Here is a 20705-nt window from a genome sequence, read left to right on the forward strand (position 1 = left end):
CTTGGCACCTACTATAGATCAGAACAAAGGTGCTGAGCTCAGGACTTGATTCTCGCAGCCAGAGGGAGAAAAACCCCAACACGTTCACTTAAACAGTAAGATATTACACTTTTATCCAGAATGGAATATGCATTCATGTATATTTTCATCTCTGGAACAGGTGGTTTGAAATGCAAATAAAGTAATAAGTGTCAGAGCCGTATCCTAGCAGTAGCTACTTTGCAAACGTTACCATGGCACCAATTCAACAGCGTTCTTAGAGGCAGCCACACCTCAGCAAGGTCTTTCTAACTCAGGACAGCCAAGTTCAAAGGAACTGACAGACACAAACTGGGAAAGAGTCCTGAACCGATACAGGAGGTGAATTTTACAACACAATTGCCCGCTGAATCTACTTGAAACAGGGTATGGGACTTAAACGGGGAAAAAAAGGGAATGGACCAACTCCTAGAACACCTGGAATGTGATCCAAGCCTGGAGACAAAATGATGGTAATTATAACTGCTAACATTTGTTTTTAGTTGCTAACAGATTGCGCACAGATTGGGAAGGGTAAACTCCATTTTCCAATTACTCCAGTGCAAACCGTGCTTTACCAGTACTCACTAATCCTAGTTGAGTGAAAAGAAAGCAGATTGTCCTCATGTATGGATCATTTGTGTTTAAACTAAGGAAGGCTGTCCTCTCACAGCCGTAGCCCAGGGGGCCACTCACAGGGAGTAGATGCCGGGAGCTGGGCTCTGCAGCTCTCTACTTCCTACTGCCAGTAGATCTGCTTGACTGAGGGCAACATGCATTTCCCAAGCACAGACAAAGCAGAAGGAAAAGGACTAGGTGGTAGGGACACAGGATGGTGGGGAAGCCAACCCAGCCTGTGAACCAATCAAGGTTCCTGAGGTAGTCCCTGGGCTAAACAGGACATGTCTCAGCCTGATTAGGAGAGGACGAAAGGTCAGATACCAAAAGTTAACAAGACAAGACAGTCTGTCGTAAATGGCAAATTGATGATATAAACTACAAATTCTGTAAGTGTTCAAAGGAGGCAGGAATTCTTTCCTGCTTCCCCTTCAGATGAGGGTGATTAAAATCTGCTGAAAAAGTGAAGACCTGCCAATACGGAACCGCCGTTGGTTGACCCTAAAAAGCCATCAACAAGAAGGAAACTCCAGAACTCCCATCATTACATATAAAAGCCACTAGTCCTCAAGATCTCCTTTAAGACAGTAATGATGCATCATTCATGGCCAAAATAGCTATAGGAGAGGGAGGCAAAGGAAGGCGTGCTTAGAAAAGCAATCAGGACTTTCCATACTGCCTTTATCTTGAAAACACGAAGACTTCTCCTTCCCAGAAGGATAATTCTGGGACTATTACATATAGTTATCTCTGCACACCCCACTCCAAAAAAACAGTAAAGGCAGAAAAGGGCCTCTTGGTACCGCTTCCATAACATTTTAACCAAATCAATCTGTAAATTTCCTATGGGTGAGTTGACATTGTAATTTAAGTTGTAACCTGGATATCAGGTATGCCGCCCAATGGCAGACCACATTCAGGGCACAATATTCAAAAGAAAGTGAGACTTTGGTCTTGGTTTCAGCAAGCTTTGATATTCGGAGAGATCCAGTTTCATGAGTAAGGCTGAGAGAGGAGCAGATCCAAGGAGAAAACAACACTCAGGATCAAGCAGGAGATGCTGTCAGGTTCTAGGTGATCAGCCCGCTGCCAAGGGTTAAGAAGGAAAAGAGTCCAGGATCCCATGGAAAATCTATGCAAGGTGTAAGAAGCCTCAGGGAGGGAAAATACAGCACTAAGGAGCCAACTGCGGTAAACACCCAATTCTATGGACTAAGTTGACATGTCAGAGATTACATGAAATCTGGAATTTGATGGGTATGCGGTGCCCAGAGTTACTGAAGAGATATCAGCCATTAGGATAATGGTGACATGGGTAAAGTTATATCCCATCCACAGCTGGACTGAAGCTCCTAAAATATTTTCTTCCCAGGACAGGATTAGCAAAGGAACGCTGCAGGTTTCAGCCTGGAGATCAGGCTGTATCAAATACAAATACTGAGGTGATCTGGGTTGAGGAAGACAGAAGTTGATCAAAGAGCTTCCATATGAGAGGCTGTAATAAATACTTTTGAAGCGATAAATTAGATTTCGAAAAGTGAGAAATTAATTTTGTTGCAATGGTCAGTTTATCCCTTTAAAATTCTCTGCTTTATTCATTTTGCTGCCTGGACAAAGAGTTTAATGTACAAACAATACACACTAGAAGAAAATAACAGGGAATACTTAAACTCTTTGATGGGAAGTCTCTTCTAAATACAGTAGTAAAAAATAAATCATAATGGTAATTAGACCACATAAAATGTAAAATTTGGCTCAATTAAAAATACCATCAGCATAATTGGGCTTCCCTGGTGGCGCAGTGGTTCAGAGTCCGCCTGCCGATGCAGGGGACGCGGGTTCGTGCTTCGGTCTGGGAGGATCCCACATGCCGCGGAGCGGCTGGGCCCGTGAGCCATGGCCGCTGAGCCTGCGCGTCCGGAGCCTGTGCTCCACAACGGGAGAGGCTCCAGCAGTGAGAGGCCCGCGTACCGCAAAAAACAAAAAACACAACAAAAAAAATACCATCAGCATAATTAAAAGGCTCTATAAACCAGGTAAGATATTTGCAACAAATATGACAGCTAATGTTCTTGATACATAAGGAGTTATTGCAAATCAATCAGAAAAACCTCAAACAAACAAAAAAAAATGGTAAGGGATCATATATCTTTCACAGAAGAATAAATACTACAGACCAATAAGCATGTAAAAAGGTATACTTTGTACCTTTTCACCAGGAATTGAAAAGGTACAAAGTATAACCATAAAGAGATACGGATGCTCACTTCTCAAATTGACAAAGGGCGTAATAAACAACACTGGGAGACAGTGACAAAATTGGTACATCATCCTAGGAAGCAATCTGACACAGCTTGGCCTAATAATACAACCCTTAGTACTCTACATTAAAGAATTGGAGACATGAACGATTTATTTACAGAAATGTTCATCAAAGTATTATTTATAATAATGATAAGAGGAAAGAACCTGTTATCGTTTTGTGATAAAATAGCCATGAACATTGTGTTTTTTGAAGAAAACCCTCATGACATAATACAAAGTGAAAAAACAAAGTATAAAACATGGTTTAATTATGCTGTGCATTGAAAACATACACAGCAAAAAGACTGGGGGGAATAGACCTGTTAACAGTGATGGGAATGTAAACTGATACAAAGTGGTATGAGGGTTTTTTTTATGTACCAGCATTTTTAAAAATATTCTACAAAAGAAACACATAATACTTGTAAAATAAAAAGTTACTTTAAAATGTTTCTAAAACTATATTATAATGCCCTTGGCTGCTGCTTAGGAACAATGATACTGAAGGGATATTTTTGTAAAGGAAAAATCATTACTTAAAATCTTAACTTTGGGGGCTTAATGTCCAAGAAGCTATTTATTTGGAATATCCTGAAGAATCATCTTTACTTTCCAGAATAGTAAAGTTTCCAAAATGCTCTAATAAGACCCACCCACTGGAAATAAAACTCTCAAATGTCAATGAATGAGGGTCCACAACCCAAAGAATACTCAAGTGGCACTTCTCCAAGAAGTCTTTACCATTAAGCAAAATAGACCCTAAGATTCTATTCCCCAAAAGAAAACCACCTCCAACTTATTGCCAGTGATTTGAAGAAATAGCTGATTTTAAATGCAAGCACACTCAAAATCTCCACACAATATATTAGATACTTTCATATTCAGAAAAGAATCAAAGGAAGAATATTATGAACAAAATGCAAAACCCCTGTTTATTTCTCTGTACTGTCATAAACCAGAATCATGATAACCTGGGGGATTTATACTGTTACTACTGAGAGCTAATAGGTATCGAGTCCTCAATATGTGTCAGGCACATAATAAAGCATTTTATATTTATTCCATCATTCAATCCTCAACATAATCTTGTGAGATAGGTTCTATTCTTATCCTCATTTTACAGAGAAGGAAGCTGTGGCTCCCAGACATTCTATAACTTGCCAAAAGTCACAAAGCTGGTAAGCAGCAGAGCCTAGATTTGAAACAAGACAATCTGTTTCTAGAACTTGCACTGTTAACCCATTTGCTCTACTGCCTCAGAATCTATGGAATAGGTAAAAGTGTATTGTGCCTTTCTTTTTTGTCTCCTACCCAGGATCTGTCTAATCCTCAGGATTAGAATCCAGAACTTTCTAATCTATGGCTATAAATCACTATCTTTTAGAATCAAAGATGCTACCATAGGGCTTCCCTGGTGGCGCAGTGGTTGAGAGTCCGCCTGCTGATGCAGGGGACACGGGTTCGTGCCCCGGTCCAGGAAGATCCCACATGCCGCGGAGCGGCTGGGCCCGTGAGCCATGGCCGCTGAGCCTGCGCATCCGGAGCCTGTGCTCCGCAACAGGAGAGGCCACAACAGTGAGAGGCCCACGTACCGCAAAAAAAAAAAAAAAAAAGATGCTACCATAGTTGCTAGGCTAATTCCTTTAAAGAAAAGTATGGCTCAACAGATTCATGCATTGTCTTTCATTTTCCCTGCATTGGTTTTATATATAATTTCTCTTCCTTGTTTAGGGTTGCAGCTAGAAGACAATAAAACGAGTAATGGAGCCCTTATATGAGGAATACCTAGCCAATCGTGGAACAATAGTAAAACCTTATTACTGGCTGAGATTCTCTCTCGATTGCTCTAATTGTCCTTACCATATTCGGACAGGTGAAGAAGCAAGAGTTCCCTACACAGAATTTTGTCAGATTTTTGGATTCCCTTATGGACCAACATATCCTCAAACAAAACACCTCACATTCTATGAACTAAAAACTTCTTCTGGAAGCCTGGTGCAAAAGGGCCATGCTAGCAGTTGCACTGGGAATGATACCCATCCGGAATCAATGTTATTTGAGATGAATGGTTACTTTGACTCCACCATACACAATAACGACGGCATTAGGCATATCATTCTGTATTCCAGCAACTCCCCTTGCAATGAAGCTAACCATTGCTGCATCAGCAAAATGTACAATTTCCTGGTAATGTATCCAGACGTCACTCTTAGTATTTACTTTTCTCAGCTCTATCATACTGAGGCTGAATTTCCTGCCTCGGCGTGGAACCGTGAAGCTCTCCGGAGCCTGGCCAGTTTATGGCCGCAGGTCACTTTGAGCCCAATAAGTGGTGGGATTTGGCATTCTCTCCTCAACAACTTTGTGAGTGGTATGTCTGGAGCGACTGTTTTCCAGCCCATTTTAAACGGGAGAGCACTGGCAGACAGGCACAATGCATATGAAATCAATGCCATAACAGGGGTGAAACCCTATTTCACCAATATTCTTCCCCAGGCAAAAGAGAATCAGAACATAAGAGCTCAGGCAGCTTTAGAGGGCTACCACTTCAACAATGTCTTTCCCAGACAGTCTTTTCAAGTGACAAGTGGACAACTGCAACCCAATCTGACCCTAGACCCCAGGGTTCCTGTCATTTTTGTACTGGTGCCTTTCAGAAACCTACCACCAATCCATGTAGGACAAAACCTACATAAACCCAGGAATATTGTAAAGCACTTAAATATGCCTCAAATATCATTCCAGGAAACCAATGATCTCAGAATGCCTCCCGTTGTAATGCCAGTGGAGAGAGTAGAAATCACCGAACAGTTTGCTAGTAGCAAAGAGGCAGATAAAAAGAAGAAGAAGAAAGGGAAAAATTAAAATTGGCATTCCTACAACAAGAGACCAAACTACTACCAGAGGACTTGATTAGCTAGGCAACAGAAATCTGGGAACTTTCTCTCTTAGGTCTGATCCAAGATGGAGATAAACTGATACACTAAAAGCAAAACCTGAATTATTTATTATCTCAACTATTATAAAGCAACACTGTTTTTAACATAATCCACAATGTTTCCGTAAGCAACTTGATCTCTCTCCTGTATTTTAAAAGTGACAGTATCAAAATGGAGCCATTAGTAACTTGCTAATATTCTGATGTGGATAAGAAAATGTCATTACTCTACACTACCCACATCACCTTTCGACTAAAGAAGCCCATGGACTAAATGGCTTCCTAAATTGGTTTTGGTATAAAAATTTACTGCAAAACTGGAAAACAGCCTGAGTTACTGACATTAAGTGCTGCCTGCAAAGGCAAATCAGTGATTTTCCATTAATTGTTAACCGTGGACAGATTTTAGGCAGCTTTTTTTTTTTTTTCTAAAATGGTTCAAAATAGTTTGTGTGGAGAAAAGCTCTTTTTGCTAATTGATTAGATATAGCTGTCAAAATTGATTTTTGAAACCAGCCACCTGCTCAGTTTGATCTTTCCTCCTTGAGCAGATAATAGAGGCAGGATAATACATGAAAGTCTCCAAAACGCCTTCCATCACACACCACATAAAATCCAAGCCACTCTTACTGGCTTTTAAGGTTCCTCCTCTACCTTCCTGTTGCTCTGTCTTATCAGCAGGAGTGTAGGTTCCTGTAGATCAAGCACTGTCTCTCTCTCCTCTTTGGTTTTCCCTTAGGGTCTGGCACAGTAGCCAGGCAAAACGTGGGTAGCAAGACTGTGAATCTACATCTCAATAACTTTACCAATCGCCACTCCCCAACATTCCTTTTCCATTCCAGCCAAGTGCCTGCTTAATCATACTGCAATGAACATCTTTTTTTGTTAGGATCCATTCCCCCCTTTTCTGATATAGCTTCCCAATGCATAATTTGTTTTACTTCCCTTTTATTTTGACACCTTTCTTTTTTACCAGTGCACATCTATACTGTCTCTTAACATCTTGTTCAAAACACACTTCTAAGAAGTGCTCCTTGACTAACCCTTTGAGCATGTACATTAAAGCACCTTGCTTACGTTTAACTGTTTGCTGCCTCACTCCCCTCTTAGAAATATGTAAGAATGCATTACAAGAAAAATGTGTATTCATCTGTAACTTGCTACTAAATATTTTCTTAATATGTGTAAAAATGAATGCTAAGCTAATAAGATTGTTTTGCCATTAGAAGAAAAAACTTAAAGTGCATAATACTCCATGCAGAAGGAGCAGGGGGCGGAGGAGGGAGAGGAAGAAGTGGGGGCAGGGGGAGAAAAGGAAAATGTTGCGCTTCCCTGGTGGCGCAGTGGTTGAGAGTCCGCCTGCTGATGCAGGGGACACGGGTTCGTGCCCCGGTCCGGGAAGATCCCACATGCCGCGGAGCGGCTGGGCCCGTGAGCCATGGCCGCTGAGCCTGCGCATCCGGAGCCTGTGCTCTGCAACGGGAGAGGCCGCAACAGTGAGAGTCCCGCGTACCGCAAAAAAAAAAAAAAGAAAAGAAAAATGTTTACAATAGAAATTTCTATTGTGATTAAAATAAACACGAATAAAATTTTAAAAGGAGTTTCTATTGTTAACCTGAATTTTTTTATAGATTTATTAGAATATAATTATATTGTGGGTATACAGTAATTATTATTTAAAGAGGTACTGTTGAAGTTTATTATTGGATCATGAAATCATGTGTCTACAACTTGGGATGTAGAGTTTTTTTAAAGAAAGACCCTAAGATGACAAAATCAGGATCTCTGATCATTGTAAAAGTAGACAGATCCAGGTGGGTGACTCAGCTAATAGCGTCAGCAAGTCGGAGGGGCCTGGGGAGCCAGCTCTGAAACTTCTTGCCTTGTGGGCTCCTCAAAAACAAAAACAAAAAGTACATCCAATTAGTTAATATGAGATGTGTCTCCAAAGTGGTCAAAAAGACCACAGTATCATTCAGGATACAAAGGATCCAGTTAGAAACATAGTGTGAAATCTATGACGAATTTGTATTTCAAATGTAAGCCTGGATACCAGCGGTGTATAACAAAGGGAGAAATGTTGCCAAAACAATAGGAAAGAAAAGTGCTTTTGACAGTTAAATTTTTGTACTGGTTAGATAAGACTGGGGCTAGGAAGAAGAATGTTACTGATAGATCATGAGTCCAGGCCAATAAAGTCAAGCTTTAGACAAGAGACTGTTAAAAGAGCATAAAGATATATGACCCTAGGCAAGTAGTCTCTATTTCCTCATCTGTAAAACAAGAGATATGAGCTAGCTCATCTTTAAGGTTCCCTTGAGCTCTTTTTGCTCTAAGATGGCACATATCAAAGCAATAGTTCCATGGAGTGAGCTCTTATGGCGCAAGGATCAGGTCTTTCTGCTCACCATGCAACGGATTCTTGTTTGTGTCAAGCTGGCCCAGGGATTTAGGGAAGAGTAGAAGTTGGAATGCTCCACCTTTCCTCAGCAAACTGGCAATGGTGATAGCAAAGAATTATAACTACCACCACACATATGGTAATTCCAATAAGGAAAATACAAGCCAATAAATTAAAGGAGCTAGTGGTGTGCTGATCTAAAAAAGGCAGGGGAGTAGGTCCCAAGAAACTGATGAGAGTCTGGGGGAGGCGAACATTTCCTTGGTGAATCAAACATGGTGCAGGGTTTGGGTCTCACCGTTGTAGGCTCCACCACATACTTAGTCATTATAGAGAAAATGGATTTATAAATCACGGGCAGACCAGATTAACAAAACTCCCAAGATTTACATATAAAAGCAGAAAGCTAATTGATTTCCAGTGAGACTTACAACTGGATATGAAACCAGATGTTCAAGTTGTCCAGCCTATACAGTCTCTCCATGTAGATAAGCTACATGAAAAGCCAAACTATAATAAGAAGCTTGCTCTGTGGATTAGAGGAGTTCATAATGTGATTCTAATGTTTACTGCTGTCAGACTCTGTTTACCAGGGACAGACATCTGCCACTTGGAATGAAACGATGAGATATGCACAAGGGCACCTGCCCCCTGGACAGTGTTTAGGTGGGCCAAGGCTGTGAGAAAAAACATAAACCTCTATAACCATTTCCTATCATGACTAGTATTGATTTTCTATAGATGTTAATATTTCATCAAGCTACAATCTAATCCTGGTAGCCTGGGAGCAAATCTTATCTCTTTAAAATGATATTAGATATCTTTTCTTGATTCATAGTGCATGCAATCCGAAAAGTTTAACTCCCACAATGGAATGTTATTTATCTCGTTTCCAAGGGTTTTAAGGAAAGCCAAATGGTAACCTATACTAATTAAAAATAACATTATTACTACTTAACATTTAGTGAGAGCTATAGGTCAGGCATTTTTCTAAGTACTTAAATTATTAACTCATTTAATCCTCCCAATAATTCTATGAAGTAGTTATTATTATAGTACCTATTTTACAAATAAGGAAAGCTTAAGTAATTGCTCAAATAGTAAAGGCTGATCTGAGAGTCAAACCTAGGAGGTCTAGCTCCAGAACCCATGTTCTTAATCACAATGCTTTAATGCCTCTCAAGATAATAATAATGTGGACTCACTATAAAGGCTGGAAAAATCAATATCTATTTAGTACCAGTCCTGTGGCTTTTCTGTGATCCTGCTCAAACTAGTGTACCAATGGGCATCCTCTAGACTCTGGCAGCTAGGTAGGCTGAGTGGGCTGGGGTGGAGAACTTAAGTAGGTTCTAGACCCCAGAGTTTTGGTACTTTCCCCATTCCCATTCCTTGTTACCCAGGACCTCAAAACAAACATAAGTCCTGAGATTGCCTTACCTTGGATGTCCTTGACTCTCAGGGATATACCAAATCAGAGGCCTTAGGCTTGGGAACATTGCTTTATTACCCTATTTAAATAATTAAGTAGAACTGGTTCCTTAAAAAACAAAAACAAAAAAATGATCCAGCAATTCCACTTCTGGGTATAAACCCAAAAGAATTGAAAACTGGGTCTCAGAAAAATATATGTACACACATATTCAAAGCAGCAATATTCACATTAGTCAAAAGGTGGAAGTAACCCAACTGTCCACTGGTGGATGAATGGGTAAAGTGTGGCATATTCATACAATGTAATATTATTCAGCCTTAAAAAGGAAGGAAATTCTGACACATGCTACAACGTAGATGAATCTTGAGGACATCAAGCTAAGTGAAATAAGCCAGTCACAAAAAGACAAATGCTGTATGATTCCACTCACATAGGGTACCTAGAGTCATCAAATTTATCATCTCAGAAAGTAAAATGGTGGTTGCCAGGGGCTGGGGCAAGGGTGGAATGAAGAATTATTGTTTAATGGATACAGAGTCTCAGTATTGCAAGACAAAAAGAGGTCTGGAGATGGATGGTGGTGATGGTTGTACAACAATGGAATGTACTTAATACTACTTAACTGTATACTTTAAAATGGTTAAGATAGTAAATTGTATGTTATGTGTATTTTGCCACAGTTTTTAAAAAATTAAGTGGAATTACTAATTGACACCTACTGATCTCTCCATACACACACACACACACACACAAAGGTCATCTTTTGTGGCGGACTAAATATTAGGTAACAAGCTCTATGTCTAGTCTCAAAATACTGAGATAAGGTGTGGAAGGCTCACAGGAATATCTGAAAACCAAATATATTTTTTAAAAATCATTATAAGTTTTTTAAAGCTCACAAGTTATAGTTTATTTCAAGCTATTGTGTGCGTTTATTTAGACTCTCAGTACTTAGCTATACCCTTATTTTTAGCAAAAGGTAAGTAGTAGAATTGGGAATTAACAGACTTACTGAAAGTAGACATAATTCCCATACGAATCTGCCACTTGCTAGTTGAGCATCATTGGCTGAGTTACACAACCTCCCTGAGCCTTAGTTTCCTCATCCATAATATGGGAACACTAATTCCTAGGCCCTAGATTAAATAAAATAAGTAAAGAGCTTATTTACCAAGTGTCTAGAACACAGTAAACACTCATTAAGTGGTTGTTATTATTCATAAAATATTAACAGAATAAGGATAGACAGTAGAAAGGGATAGAAAATGTAGGATCTTTCAAATTTTATCAACCCTATAAGTCTGAGATAGCTACTTTCTATAGGAAGTAAAGATATGTTACTAGAACTTGTGATAATCAGGTTGGGGGGAAGAAGAAAAATATGTTGATTTTAATATTTTGCTTAAATAGTTAATAGTAGCAATGAGAAAAGCAATATGTCTGTGGTCATGGAAGATATTAAAATAATTGTACGAAATATTTTGTGGAACTTCTTGCCAATAAATTGGCAATCTAGATGAAATGCATGATTTACTAAGAAAAATATGAGTTCTAAAATTGACTCAGAAGGAGAAAAAAAACCAAACAAGTCAATAACCACAGAATATAAAGATGATCAAAGATCTACCTCTAAAAATCTGAGCAAGCCCAGATAATTTTGTAAGCACATTCTACAACTTTCAAAGAAAAAACAGCATGGTAATTTTCTATTATTCAAACTATTCCAGAGCATAGAAAAAATGATGAAATCTTCTCAATTCATCTTACAAAGCTAGACTAATCCTAATATCAAAACTGGATAAAGACAGCACAAAGAAATGAAACTGTGGACCAATCTTATACATATAGATTCTGAAATCGTGTAAACAAAATATAAACTAACCAGATCTAAGAAGTAATTAAAATAGTCAAATAGAGTTTATTCAAGAAATGTAGGAATGATTTAATGCAGAAAAAATATAATTCATCACATTCACAAATTAAAAGATCCAAATCTATAAGATTTTAGCATTAGATTCCCCAAAAAAACATTTGATAATTTCAGCATTCCTAAAAATCACAAAGAAATAGGAAATAAAAACTGGTAAAATAACAAAGACATTTCCATTAAAATAGAAACAAAGAAAAGAAGCCTACTATCCAATTTTTCAACACTGTTTTTGAGCATCTAGCTAATGCAACAAGATAAGAAAAAAATAAATGTTATATAAATATTGGAAAAGATGTAAATTAACATTACTTCAAATACTATGATTTATATTGTGACAATAAATGTAGCTTTAAGACAACAGTTAGCATTAATAAGAGATCCCAGGAATGGGAAAGAATATAGAATAAGTAAACTTTTAAACCCATAGCTTTCCTTTATATTATCATAAACAGGTAAAAAAAATTTTAAATAGAAAGATTCCCATTCACAAGGATGTTTAAAAAACAAGGTTTATTCTTTGATTGAGCTCTAAACTTTTTTCCTGAGATAAAAGTACAGATTTAAAATTATTTTTTAATCCTTGAAGAATAAAGGTCCTATCATAAAATAGTTCACCCTATCTGCTCTACCTCAGTGTGTAATCATGAAGTTATGTAAAGCTAAAATTAATCACAAAGAAAAACCCAAAGATTTGAAGGTTAGTGTTTCAACACTGAACCAGTTCATTTGGATATTAAGTACAAGCATTAAACCATAGCATAGTCTATGGATAACATGCATTTTTATATTGTAATAATTATGTTGCTAGAGAACAGTGGTATTAAATTATCATTACCAGAACTGAAAATTGTTTATTTTATATTTATAATACTTTTGACATGTTTGATTAACATTGAGTTCACTTCCACTTCAAATAATAAAAACAATAGTGCACAGGATTCAATGTTTTGGTTTGTTAATTAATGAATATTGACAAATTTGGGGAAAAGAGCATATAGTAGGTAAAGTACTTGGTTTAAAATATCTGAAAAGAGAGATCTATTACAGGATAGTTTCATTAAAATCCTTTCTAGGGCTTCCCTGGTGGCGCAGTGGTTGAGAGTCCGCCTGCCGATTCAGGGAACACGGGTTCATGCCCCGGTCTCGGAAGATCCCACATTCCGCGGAGCGGCTAGGCCCGTGAGCCATGGCCGCTGAGCCTGCGCATCCGGAGCCTGTGCTCCGCAACGGGAGAGGCCACAACAGAGAGAGGCCCGCGTACCGCAAAAAAAAAAAAAAAAAAATCCTTTCTAACTAAAAAGATCCTTCACTCTTTGCATCATCACAGAAAATCAGAAAGAGGTACATATTACCATTGCAGCATTAACCTTGAGAAAATTCAGATTCTGCATTACTTTAGTAACCAAACCAGGTTACTTGCACAATAAATAAAATGTCTTAAAACCATATGGATCCTTTATTTCAGGGATAAGCACTCATTTGAAAAATTAAAATAGGAAAAATAATACTACTTAAAATGAGTTAAGTGCCATGATCAACATAAAAATTTGGAATTTGCAAGAAAGTAGAAGAATGTATATTTTCTAATTAAAAGATTATTAAGGACTGCTTTCTTCACACACACACACACACACACACACACACACAGAAATTTCCCTAAAGCTTTATATAGAGTTAACTATTAGCTAATGAGGGTAGGGAGATAATTAATGTATCCATTAAAAAAAGCTCTATCTCTAAATATGATTCCAAAATTAACTTGTCAGGTTAATTCATTGGATGGAAAGGTGTTGAGTACCCACTGGGCACTAGGTACTTACCACTGTGAGACAATAAAAAATACTGCATTGGAAAAGGACATTTTTAACATGATTACATCTCAAATGTAATATGCTTTACGTGGCTAAGAAGTAATTAATTATATTTAACACATTCAACATACAGAGCAAAATTCTGAGCAATCAAAACAATTATACACTTGAACAATTTGATTTTTAAAATTCCACTCACTATTCCCTTAAGTTGATTTCTACTCTGGTGCTCTTTCCTAGTTCTAAAAAAAGAGAATAAAGAAATTTCCTAAATAAGCCCTAATACAAAAGAACAGAAATGTAAGAGAAGGGATGTATTAGCTCTTGAATCCTTGTTTCCATTTGTTCTCAAATGTGCTTCTAATGTTCAATTTTCTCTTCAAAGAAAATCTTGATTTAGAAGAACAAAAAGTACAATCATCTTTAGCATTTAAACAAGTATATTGTTTAGCTCTTACTAGAGTTAGCAAAAGATTGAAACTGAGAAAAAATATTAAAACAAATCTTTATTCTAAGTTATATAATGCCATTCACCATAGTAATGATCTGATACTTTGGTATACAACTTTTTAAAATAAATATTACCAACAGGTAGAAAATTTTCCTTTGCTGTCTTAAGACAGCCCTTGGGGGAGTTTTTAGCAGTGTGTTTGCTCGTAACTTGAGTGTTGACTTAAATAAATGTCACTTCTGTCACTTAAATGATATTCTCATAGAAGGGTAATTTAATTGGGAAAAGAAAAATGCCATACTGCTTCTTCCTCCCAAGAAAAAAGGATGCATTCCATTCCTGAAGGGTCTCTAGCTATCTACCTATCTATCTATGTATACGTATATACGTATTGATATAGATACAGATATATATACACATATGTATGTATATATGCCCAACAAAGGTTGACTTTGAGATCTCTCTTCCTCTTCTTTCTGATTCATTATTCTCAGTGTGACCCTCAAGCTGTACTGCCTATCACATTTATTCATTCATCAATGAATAATTGAGTACCTGAATGTATTGAGTACCTTCTGCATGGTTAGCTTTATGTCAGATGTAAAGGAAGATACAATATACACGTATAACTGAATCACTTTGCTGTACACCAGAAACTAACACAACATTGTAAATCAACTATACTTCAATTTTTAAAAAAAAGAAAAGGAATATAAGACAGTCTCTGCCCTCTAGAATCTACCTCTTCCAGCCGCAAGATAAAACACAATATATCATTAAGTAATTTATAAGACTAGTGCCAAAATCAATGGTACAGATAATATGCAATTTATATTTATGCAGAATTTTAGAGTTTCAAACACTTTCTTGTATTTAATCCTCAGAACAATCTTGTTAAGTACACATTATTAGCCCCACTTTTGCAGTGAGGAGCCTGACGTTCAGAATTTTAAGTGGTGTGCCTCAGTCAATAGATTATGAGTGGAAGGAAGAGTCAAGACACGAGCCAGGGTTTTCTGATTCTAAGCCCAGTTCTCTTTTCAATTACAGCACAGGAAACCAAGGACTGAGGTACTTAGGGCAGCAGCCAGCCTTCTGCTAGACGTGAAATTAAACTAAACCTGACAAACGTCCAAATTAATTTTATTCTGCAGATATTTGTATTTCAGTGTTACACACACAATCCAACTACCATTTCCTCAGTTTTAATGCTTTTTACCTGCTCAATAAGAGCTTTGCTCTCATAAATGGAGATGTCAAATACAATAAAAATCTGGCCTAGTGGGATCGTATAAATCTTAAACCATAAAGATAAATCTTAAAGGTCTGGTTTCAACTAATCCTTACACATTTTGTTTCCCCTCAGCGCCAGAGAGTGTAACTCGCCCCTACCCTTTTCTACCATTCCTGCTCCAAACAACCACCTATTTTAAGATGTCAATGACTGTCCCTACCCCAAATTCCACAGGTTCACCCCAGTCTTACCACCGGACCCCAGCCCCTACCCAGACACCTCCCCCTCCTTCCCAATGGTTACGATACCTAATTCGAGTTCTGCAGGTGCAGCCGCTATGCTGTTACACAGCACTGACATAAGATATGACCTTTCAACTCCGTCCTTGGGGACCTCCCGCTGGCCGCGCAGCGTAGGTCCAACCCCGAGAAAGGGGCTGCCGGCTCGGGGACGAAGCCACGGGCAGCACACAGTCCGAAGCGATGCCTCTGACAACTAGAACGATGCTGGGCGGCTGGGCGTGCATCACTCCGCCTCATACTCCTGCCAACTGCAGGGGACTTGGTCCGGCAACCAGTCCATCCCACCTCACAGGCAAGTCCGTGCCAGCCGGGCCTTACGCAGGACCCTGATGACAGGTCCTTGACGGCGGCGGCTGCAGCAAAGCCAAGGCCTCCCGCCCCCAGTGCCCATCGCAGCCAACCTAAGACCCCCTAGACTGGACCGCAGAGAAGCGTTTCTATGGAAACCACCTAGGGATCACGTGACGCACTAGGAGGCCCAATCGCCTCTTACCTCTGCCCGCCGCACCGCTTTCCGCCCTCCCTCCTGCCCCGCCCCCTCCCGCCCCCGCCTCCTTCGCCCCGCCCCGCCTCTTTCTTGCAGAGAGGCCGCACCTGCGCACTGCGTCCAGCGCGCTCCCTCCCTGGTACGCTCCCCTTGGAGGAGAGCAGGGGCGGCGTAGGAGGCTCAAGAAGAGCGTGAGCCTGAGGAGGAAGGAGCTCGGCCAGCGCGCAGGCCCAGAACCACCCGAGCCGCGGCTGCCCGCGACGCTTCTGAGCGGAAGAGGGAAGTGAAGGCGCCAGTCTGCGGGTTCCAGCTGGGCTGGGCTTGCTAAGGTAGAGGCAGCACCGAGAGGAGGCCTTGGCCACCGATCTGGATCGGGATGTCGAAGAACACGGTGTCGTCGGCCCGGTTCCGGAAGGTGGACGTGGATGAGTATGACGAGAACAAGTTCGTGGACGAGGAAGACGGGGGCGACGGGCAGGCCGGGCCCGACGAGGGCGAGGTGGACTCCTGCCTGCGGCAATATCCTTCTGTTCGCCTGCCTCCCCACCCCACCCGACCCAGCCCCTCTTACGGGCCCCGGCTGCGGGCAGGGCGTGAGGGCGGCGGGCCCCGGCCGGGCACCGGGTTCGGAGCTGCCCCTAGCACCCCCGTCTCTTTGGGTCCCCGGTTCTGAGAGGGCAGGGGCTCTCCCATTTCTACCGAGTCGCCCCGAGACCCCAGGGTCCCGCCCTCGGAAAGTTGCCCTTCCTGGCGCGCCGTCCACGCCCCCGATTCCTCAGGTTGCTCCCGGAGTTCTCGCCTCCCGGGAACCCGCGGTGCAGGCCGCGCCCTCGCGGCGCTGGTGCTGGACAGTCGGGCTGTTGCGGGGCGCTGAAGTTGTCCTTCCAGAACCGTATTTACCGGAGTCTCACTATCACCCATGTCTGATTGGGAGGAACGGGCATCTTTCTTCAGTGATGTTCTTTTAATTGTGGTGTAGTTTTGTTTTGGCCCCGTTAGGATAGTTTACTTCATGCTGGGAGAGATGGGGTGGTTTGCAGAATTGAGACCCCTCTGTCCGTGGCCTTTTTTTTTTTTTTTTTCATAGAAAGGGATTTGGCAAAATATAGATTGCACAGAATTTGTTAACCGGGGGAAAGGTAGTGAGTACAAAACCACCAAAACTGCCCAGAAGGAAGCTGGGAGCCTTTCACCTGTTAAGCAAAGGGCAATAGAAAGAAAACACGGAATGCATGTAGAGAATCCCTGGAAATATTTAAAATAAACCCCAGTGAATAAAATAGAAAGCGAATCATTTGTACAAAACAGAATCATTTTGTAATGCTGGAATCGTTTCCATTTAGTTAAAATGTGGCTGTCAGTTCCTGGTTGTTGTTTCTGCATATTTAAATATTCATTACTTTGAGGACGCATTTGCATCAGATCTCTTTTAGTAAAATGTAAATGTTGCAATAACCAAAGCTGTAGTTTTAGAGATTCTCAATTACTGAATTCACTCCTTTCTAATTATTCTTGGATGTATTCATAAGGTTAGGAAGCCTTGTTAGACTCTTTCCTCATCAGTGTCCTATTAAATTAAATGGGGAAATGTATGAGTGAAAATATTTGGTAGCAGCCATAGCTGGTCTTAGAAGTACCTAAAATACAGCATTAGACATTTATCAACATACAGATGTTTCTTTGGTTTCCATGACTTTCCCAATCAGCTGTTGCTGTTTTGCATTATTTAAATACTTAAGTGTTTGAGGTCTTATAAATGAGCCAGTCTGCAAAAGGCATGCTTCTCTAGAAATCCATTAAGCCTTGAAAATAACAGCCTACCACCAACCATGGGTTTTTTTGGTCAGACCTTTTTCTTCAGAACATAAGTGGTGAAGATTATTCTGTGTAAAAACATTCTTGGTGATGCATAAATGATGTTTTGTGAGACTTAACTTACTTTAGGTGACATGTGATGACTCTTAAATGGTACTGCTGTATCCATATAGTGAATCTTCTTATTAGTCAGTTCATCTTAAAATATAAAGATATTGTCTCTTCTACTCTTGTTACAAGAAGAGACAAGCCCTGTTCAGGCACTACAGATGGAGGAACAAGTGAACTCTGTGTGGTTTTCCTTTTAGGGGAATGCCTGTATGTTCTGACGGTCTAATTGGCCTTCGCTTTCTCATACTTGCTAACTCACTGGTGCTTTCAAAGTGAGACTGAATTTAATAGGTGTGGCCTAAGACAGTTTGAATGATATCTATTGAAATACGAGAGAAAATATCCAAAACAGAAAAATTAAGCTGCCACCTAAGGGTCATTGAATTATATCTTCTATAATGCCTCTTTTCATCCATATTGAGAGATTGCTAAGGTATATCATTCAGATTGCTAGAGTAATCTGCCCGCACTTTCTACCAGCATTTCAGTTAATATAGAATATAATTCTGGTTAAAGTTTGGTCTTTATTTTTCCACTCAGAATCACATAAAAAGATGTATTTTGGTTGAGGATAGGCTGTTTCATTTTGGTGCCTAATAATTCTGATGTATATTTTAGAATTTTAAAAAATATCACTCTGGATAATGTTTGCATATGTGTCTAACTGGAAAATGAAAGGTTATCAAGGTGTTCAGTTACTAATTAGAACAAAGGATGAAACAGTTTTTGCTTTATTTTTTAAAAATTGAGTGTTCTCTTTTGTTTTCAGTATTTTACCTATGATGGACATCCTTGAAACCAACATGTTGAATTTTCCAGTATTGAACATAGCAATCATACTAATTTTTCTTTCTATGCATAACGTCAACTCTTAAGAACCAGTGGTTCCTGGGAGTTACAGCGCTTTCCTGAAGGCTGCCCGTTTTGCTATCCCCTTAACCTCCATCACAGGAAACATGACAGCTGCCCTACAGGCAGCTCTGAAAAACCCCCCTATCAACACCAAGAGCCAGGCAGTGAAGGTGAGTCACAGACAACACGCGTTCTCTGCTGATATCTTAGCATTCTTCCCAAAATCCTCTGAAGCGTCACACAATCAACAAATATTTTAACTATTTACTATCTTTGACATAGAAGAGCTTACAATGTAGTTTGATAGGTAGAAAATTTATATATGAAAAAATAGCACTCTAACATTGAGTTGTGATAATCCTGCATGGTAGACACACTAAGTTCAAACATTGGAGAGATCTGTGTGTTTTTAAATTTGCTTAAATTCAGGTTGAATTTAAGCAAAGCCTTGAAGAATAAAACTTTCACAAAATAAAGAGTTTCTACTTGCTTTTTAAAGATTTTTTTTAATTCTACCATTTTCATAGAATTAAATTCTAATATTTAATTCTGTTAAATATTATAGAAAACTCAGAAATGTGGGGGAATAAAAAAGTAATCATCCATAATCCCACCGCTGACCCATAGATAATGATTACTTTTTGGTGTTTCTATATGCTTATAGAGTTTTTCTATGAGTGTTTTTTTTTTTTTTAATGAAAATGGAATTTTATAACCATTTTCAACTGTATAGCAGCATACATGAACGTCTTTACTTGGAAATAAGTTTGTTTCTGCAATATCTTTTTTAATGGCTGCATATAGATAATGCTGCAGTTTAGTTATATATAATCTTTTGTCATATATTTAGATAATTGACCTTTTTTTCTGTCATAAACAGTACTGAAATGAACAATTTTTGGTAAATTCTTTGAATAAATTTCTAGAAGTGAATGCCTGCATTTTAGACTGCACTTTTTTTTAAGGCTTTGGTACCTATGGTATTGCCAAATTGCCCTTCAGAAAAGTTGTATAATTATATTCCCTGTAGCAGTCTTTCAGTAATTCTTAAGAACCTATTTACTTATTTATTGTTTAAAATGAAGCCCAGAACATTGACCCCACTGTCCACAGCTATTCATACATCCTAGGAGCCCCAAGAATCTCCTTAGTTGAATACTAGTAAGTAATAACTTAGGTAAATGCATAATAATTATCTAGGCCACATAATCTTTTATAAGGGGAAATATTTCCTTGGTTTTTAAAAGTGAGTAATGTCATTGAAATTTCAGTTTTACCACCTTCTGCTTTTATATGGGTGGTTTTTTATCATAGCTTTGGATGGGAGGTTATAGCTCTGGGTGCAAGGATATTTTTCTACATAGGCTAATTGCATAGTCTTTAAGCTGAAGATAACAACAGGTGGTAGAAACATACTGTAAAATCTGACCAGTTGGAATGCTGAAGGTATCACTTTGTGTTGAATAGAAAGAGAAACGTTGAAAGGGGAAATGAAGTGTTCCCTGTGCTTGGCTTGAAGGGTAAAAAAATAACTTTGCTGTTGGAGCAGCCTTTTATCAAAGAAAAAAGATCATTATGAATGAAGATCACTATATCATATCTATAGTCAAGTGACTATAGATATGAAACAAAATAAGTTTTAAAAACTTAAATTTTTGTTTATTAATAACATTTCTGAAGGATGGTTGGACTGCAATTTAGTTTCCTCTTTTTTTGTTTTGTATTTTTTTTTAAGATCAAGAAGTGAAATGTATTGATTTAATAAATTGATAACTTATCACATCTGTCTGTAAGCAAATCCTTTCGGCTCTACCCTCAAATATATCAAGAATCTGTCCACTTCTGACCACCTCCACTGCTACCATGCTAGCCAAAACTGGCCTGTCTTATTGCAGTAACTTCCAAACTGGTCTCCCTGCTTCTGCGTCTGCCTTGTCTCCTGCTCTCCCCGCCCTCCTCCAACCCCACTGCCCCCGGCTTATTCTCAACATGGCAGCC

At 39.2% G+C, this 20705-nt stretch overlaps 2 protein-coding genes across 2 annotated transcripts in view; both read left to right on the top strand.

The window, feature by feature from the left end:
* The first annotated feature begins 246 nt into the window (after positions 1–246).
* On the top strand, positions 247–5889 carry APOBEC4 (apolipoprotein B mRNA editing enzyme catalytic polypeptide like 4). Its single transcript, XM_029228480.1, has 2 exons — positions 247–491; positions 4672–5889. The coding sequence occupies exon 2, from the start codon at positions 4702–4704 to the stop codon at positions 5803–5805; it is 1104 nt and encodes a 367-aa protein (XP_029084313.1). The 5' UTR covers positions 247–491; positions 4672–4701; the 3' UTR covers positions 5806–5889.
* A 10190-nt stretch (positions 5890–16079) lies between these two features.
* The window catches only part of ARPC5 (actin related protein 2/3 complex subunit 5), a 10038-nt gene continuing 5412 nt past the window's right edge, over positions 16080–20705 (top strand). The window contains exons 1-2 of the mRNA XM_029230570.1: positions 16080–16448; positions 18805–18877. Coding sequence (XP_029086403.1) covers positions 16306–16448; positions 18805–18877 — 216 coding nt within the window. The 5' untranslated portion in view covers positions 16080–16305. The remainder of the gene's footprint in view (positions 16449–18804; positions 18878–20705) is intronic.

Source organism: Monodon monoceros, unplaced genomic scaffold (assembly GCF_005190385.1).
Source record: "Monodon monoceros isolate NGI ecotype Baffin Bay Population unplaced genomic scaffold, NGI_Narwhal_1 Super_Scaffold_18, whole genome shotgun sequence".
Lineage (NCBI taxonomy): Eukaryota > Metazoa > Chordata > Mammalia > Artiodactyla > Monodontidae > Monodon > Monodon monoceros.

What these genes read in the sequence shown, in the direction of transcription:
- APOBEC4 (XM_029228480.1), top strand. Translation starts at nt 4,702, where the DNA reads ATGGAGCCCTTATATGAGGAATACCTAGCCAATCGTGGAACAATAGTA.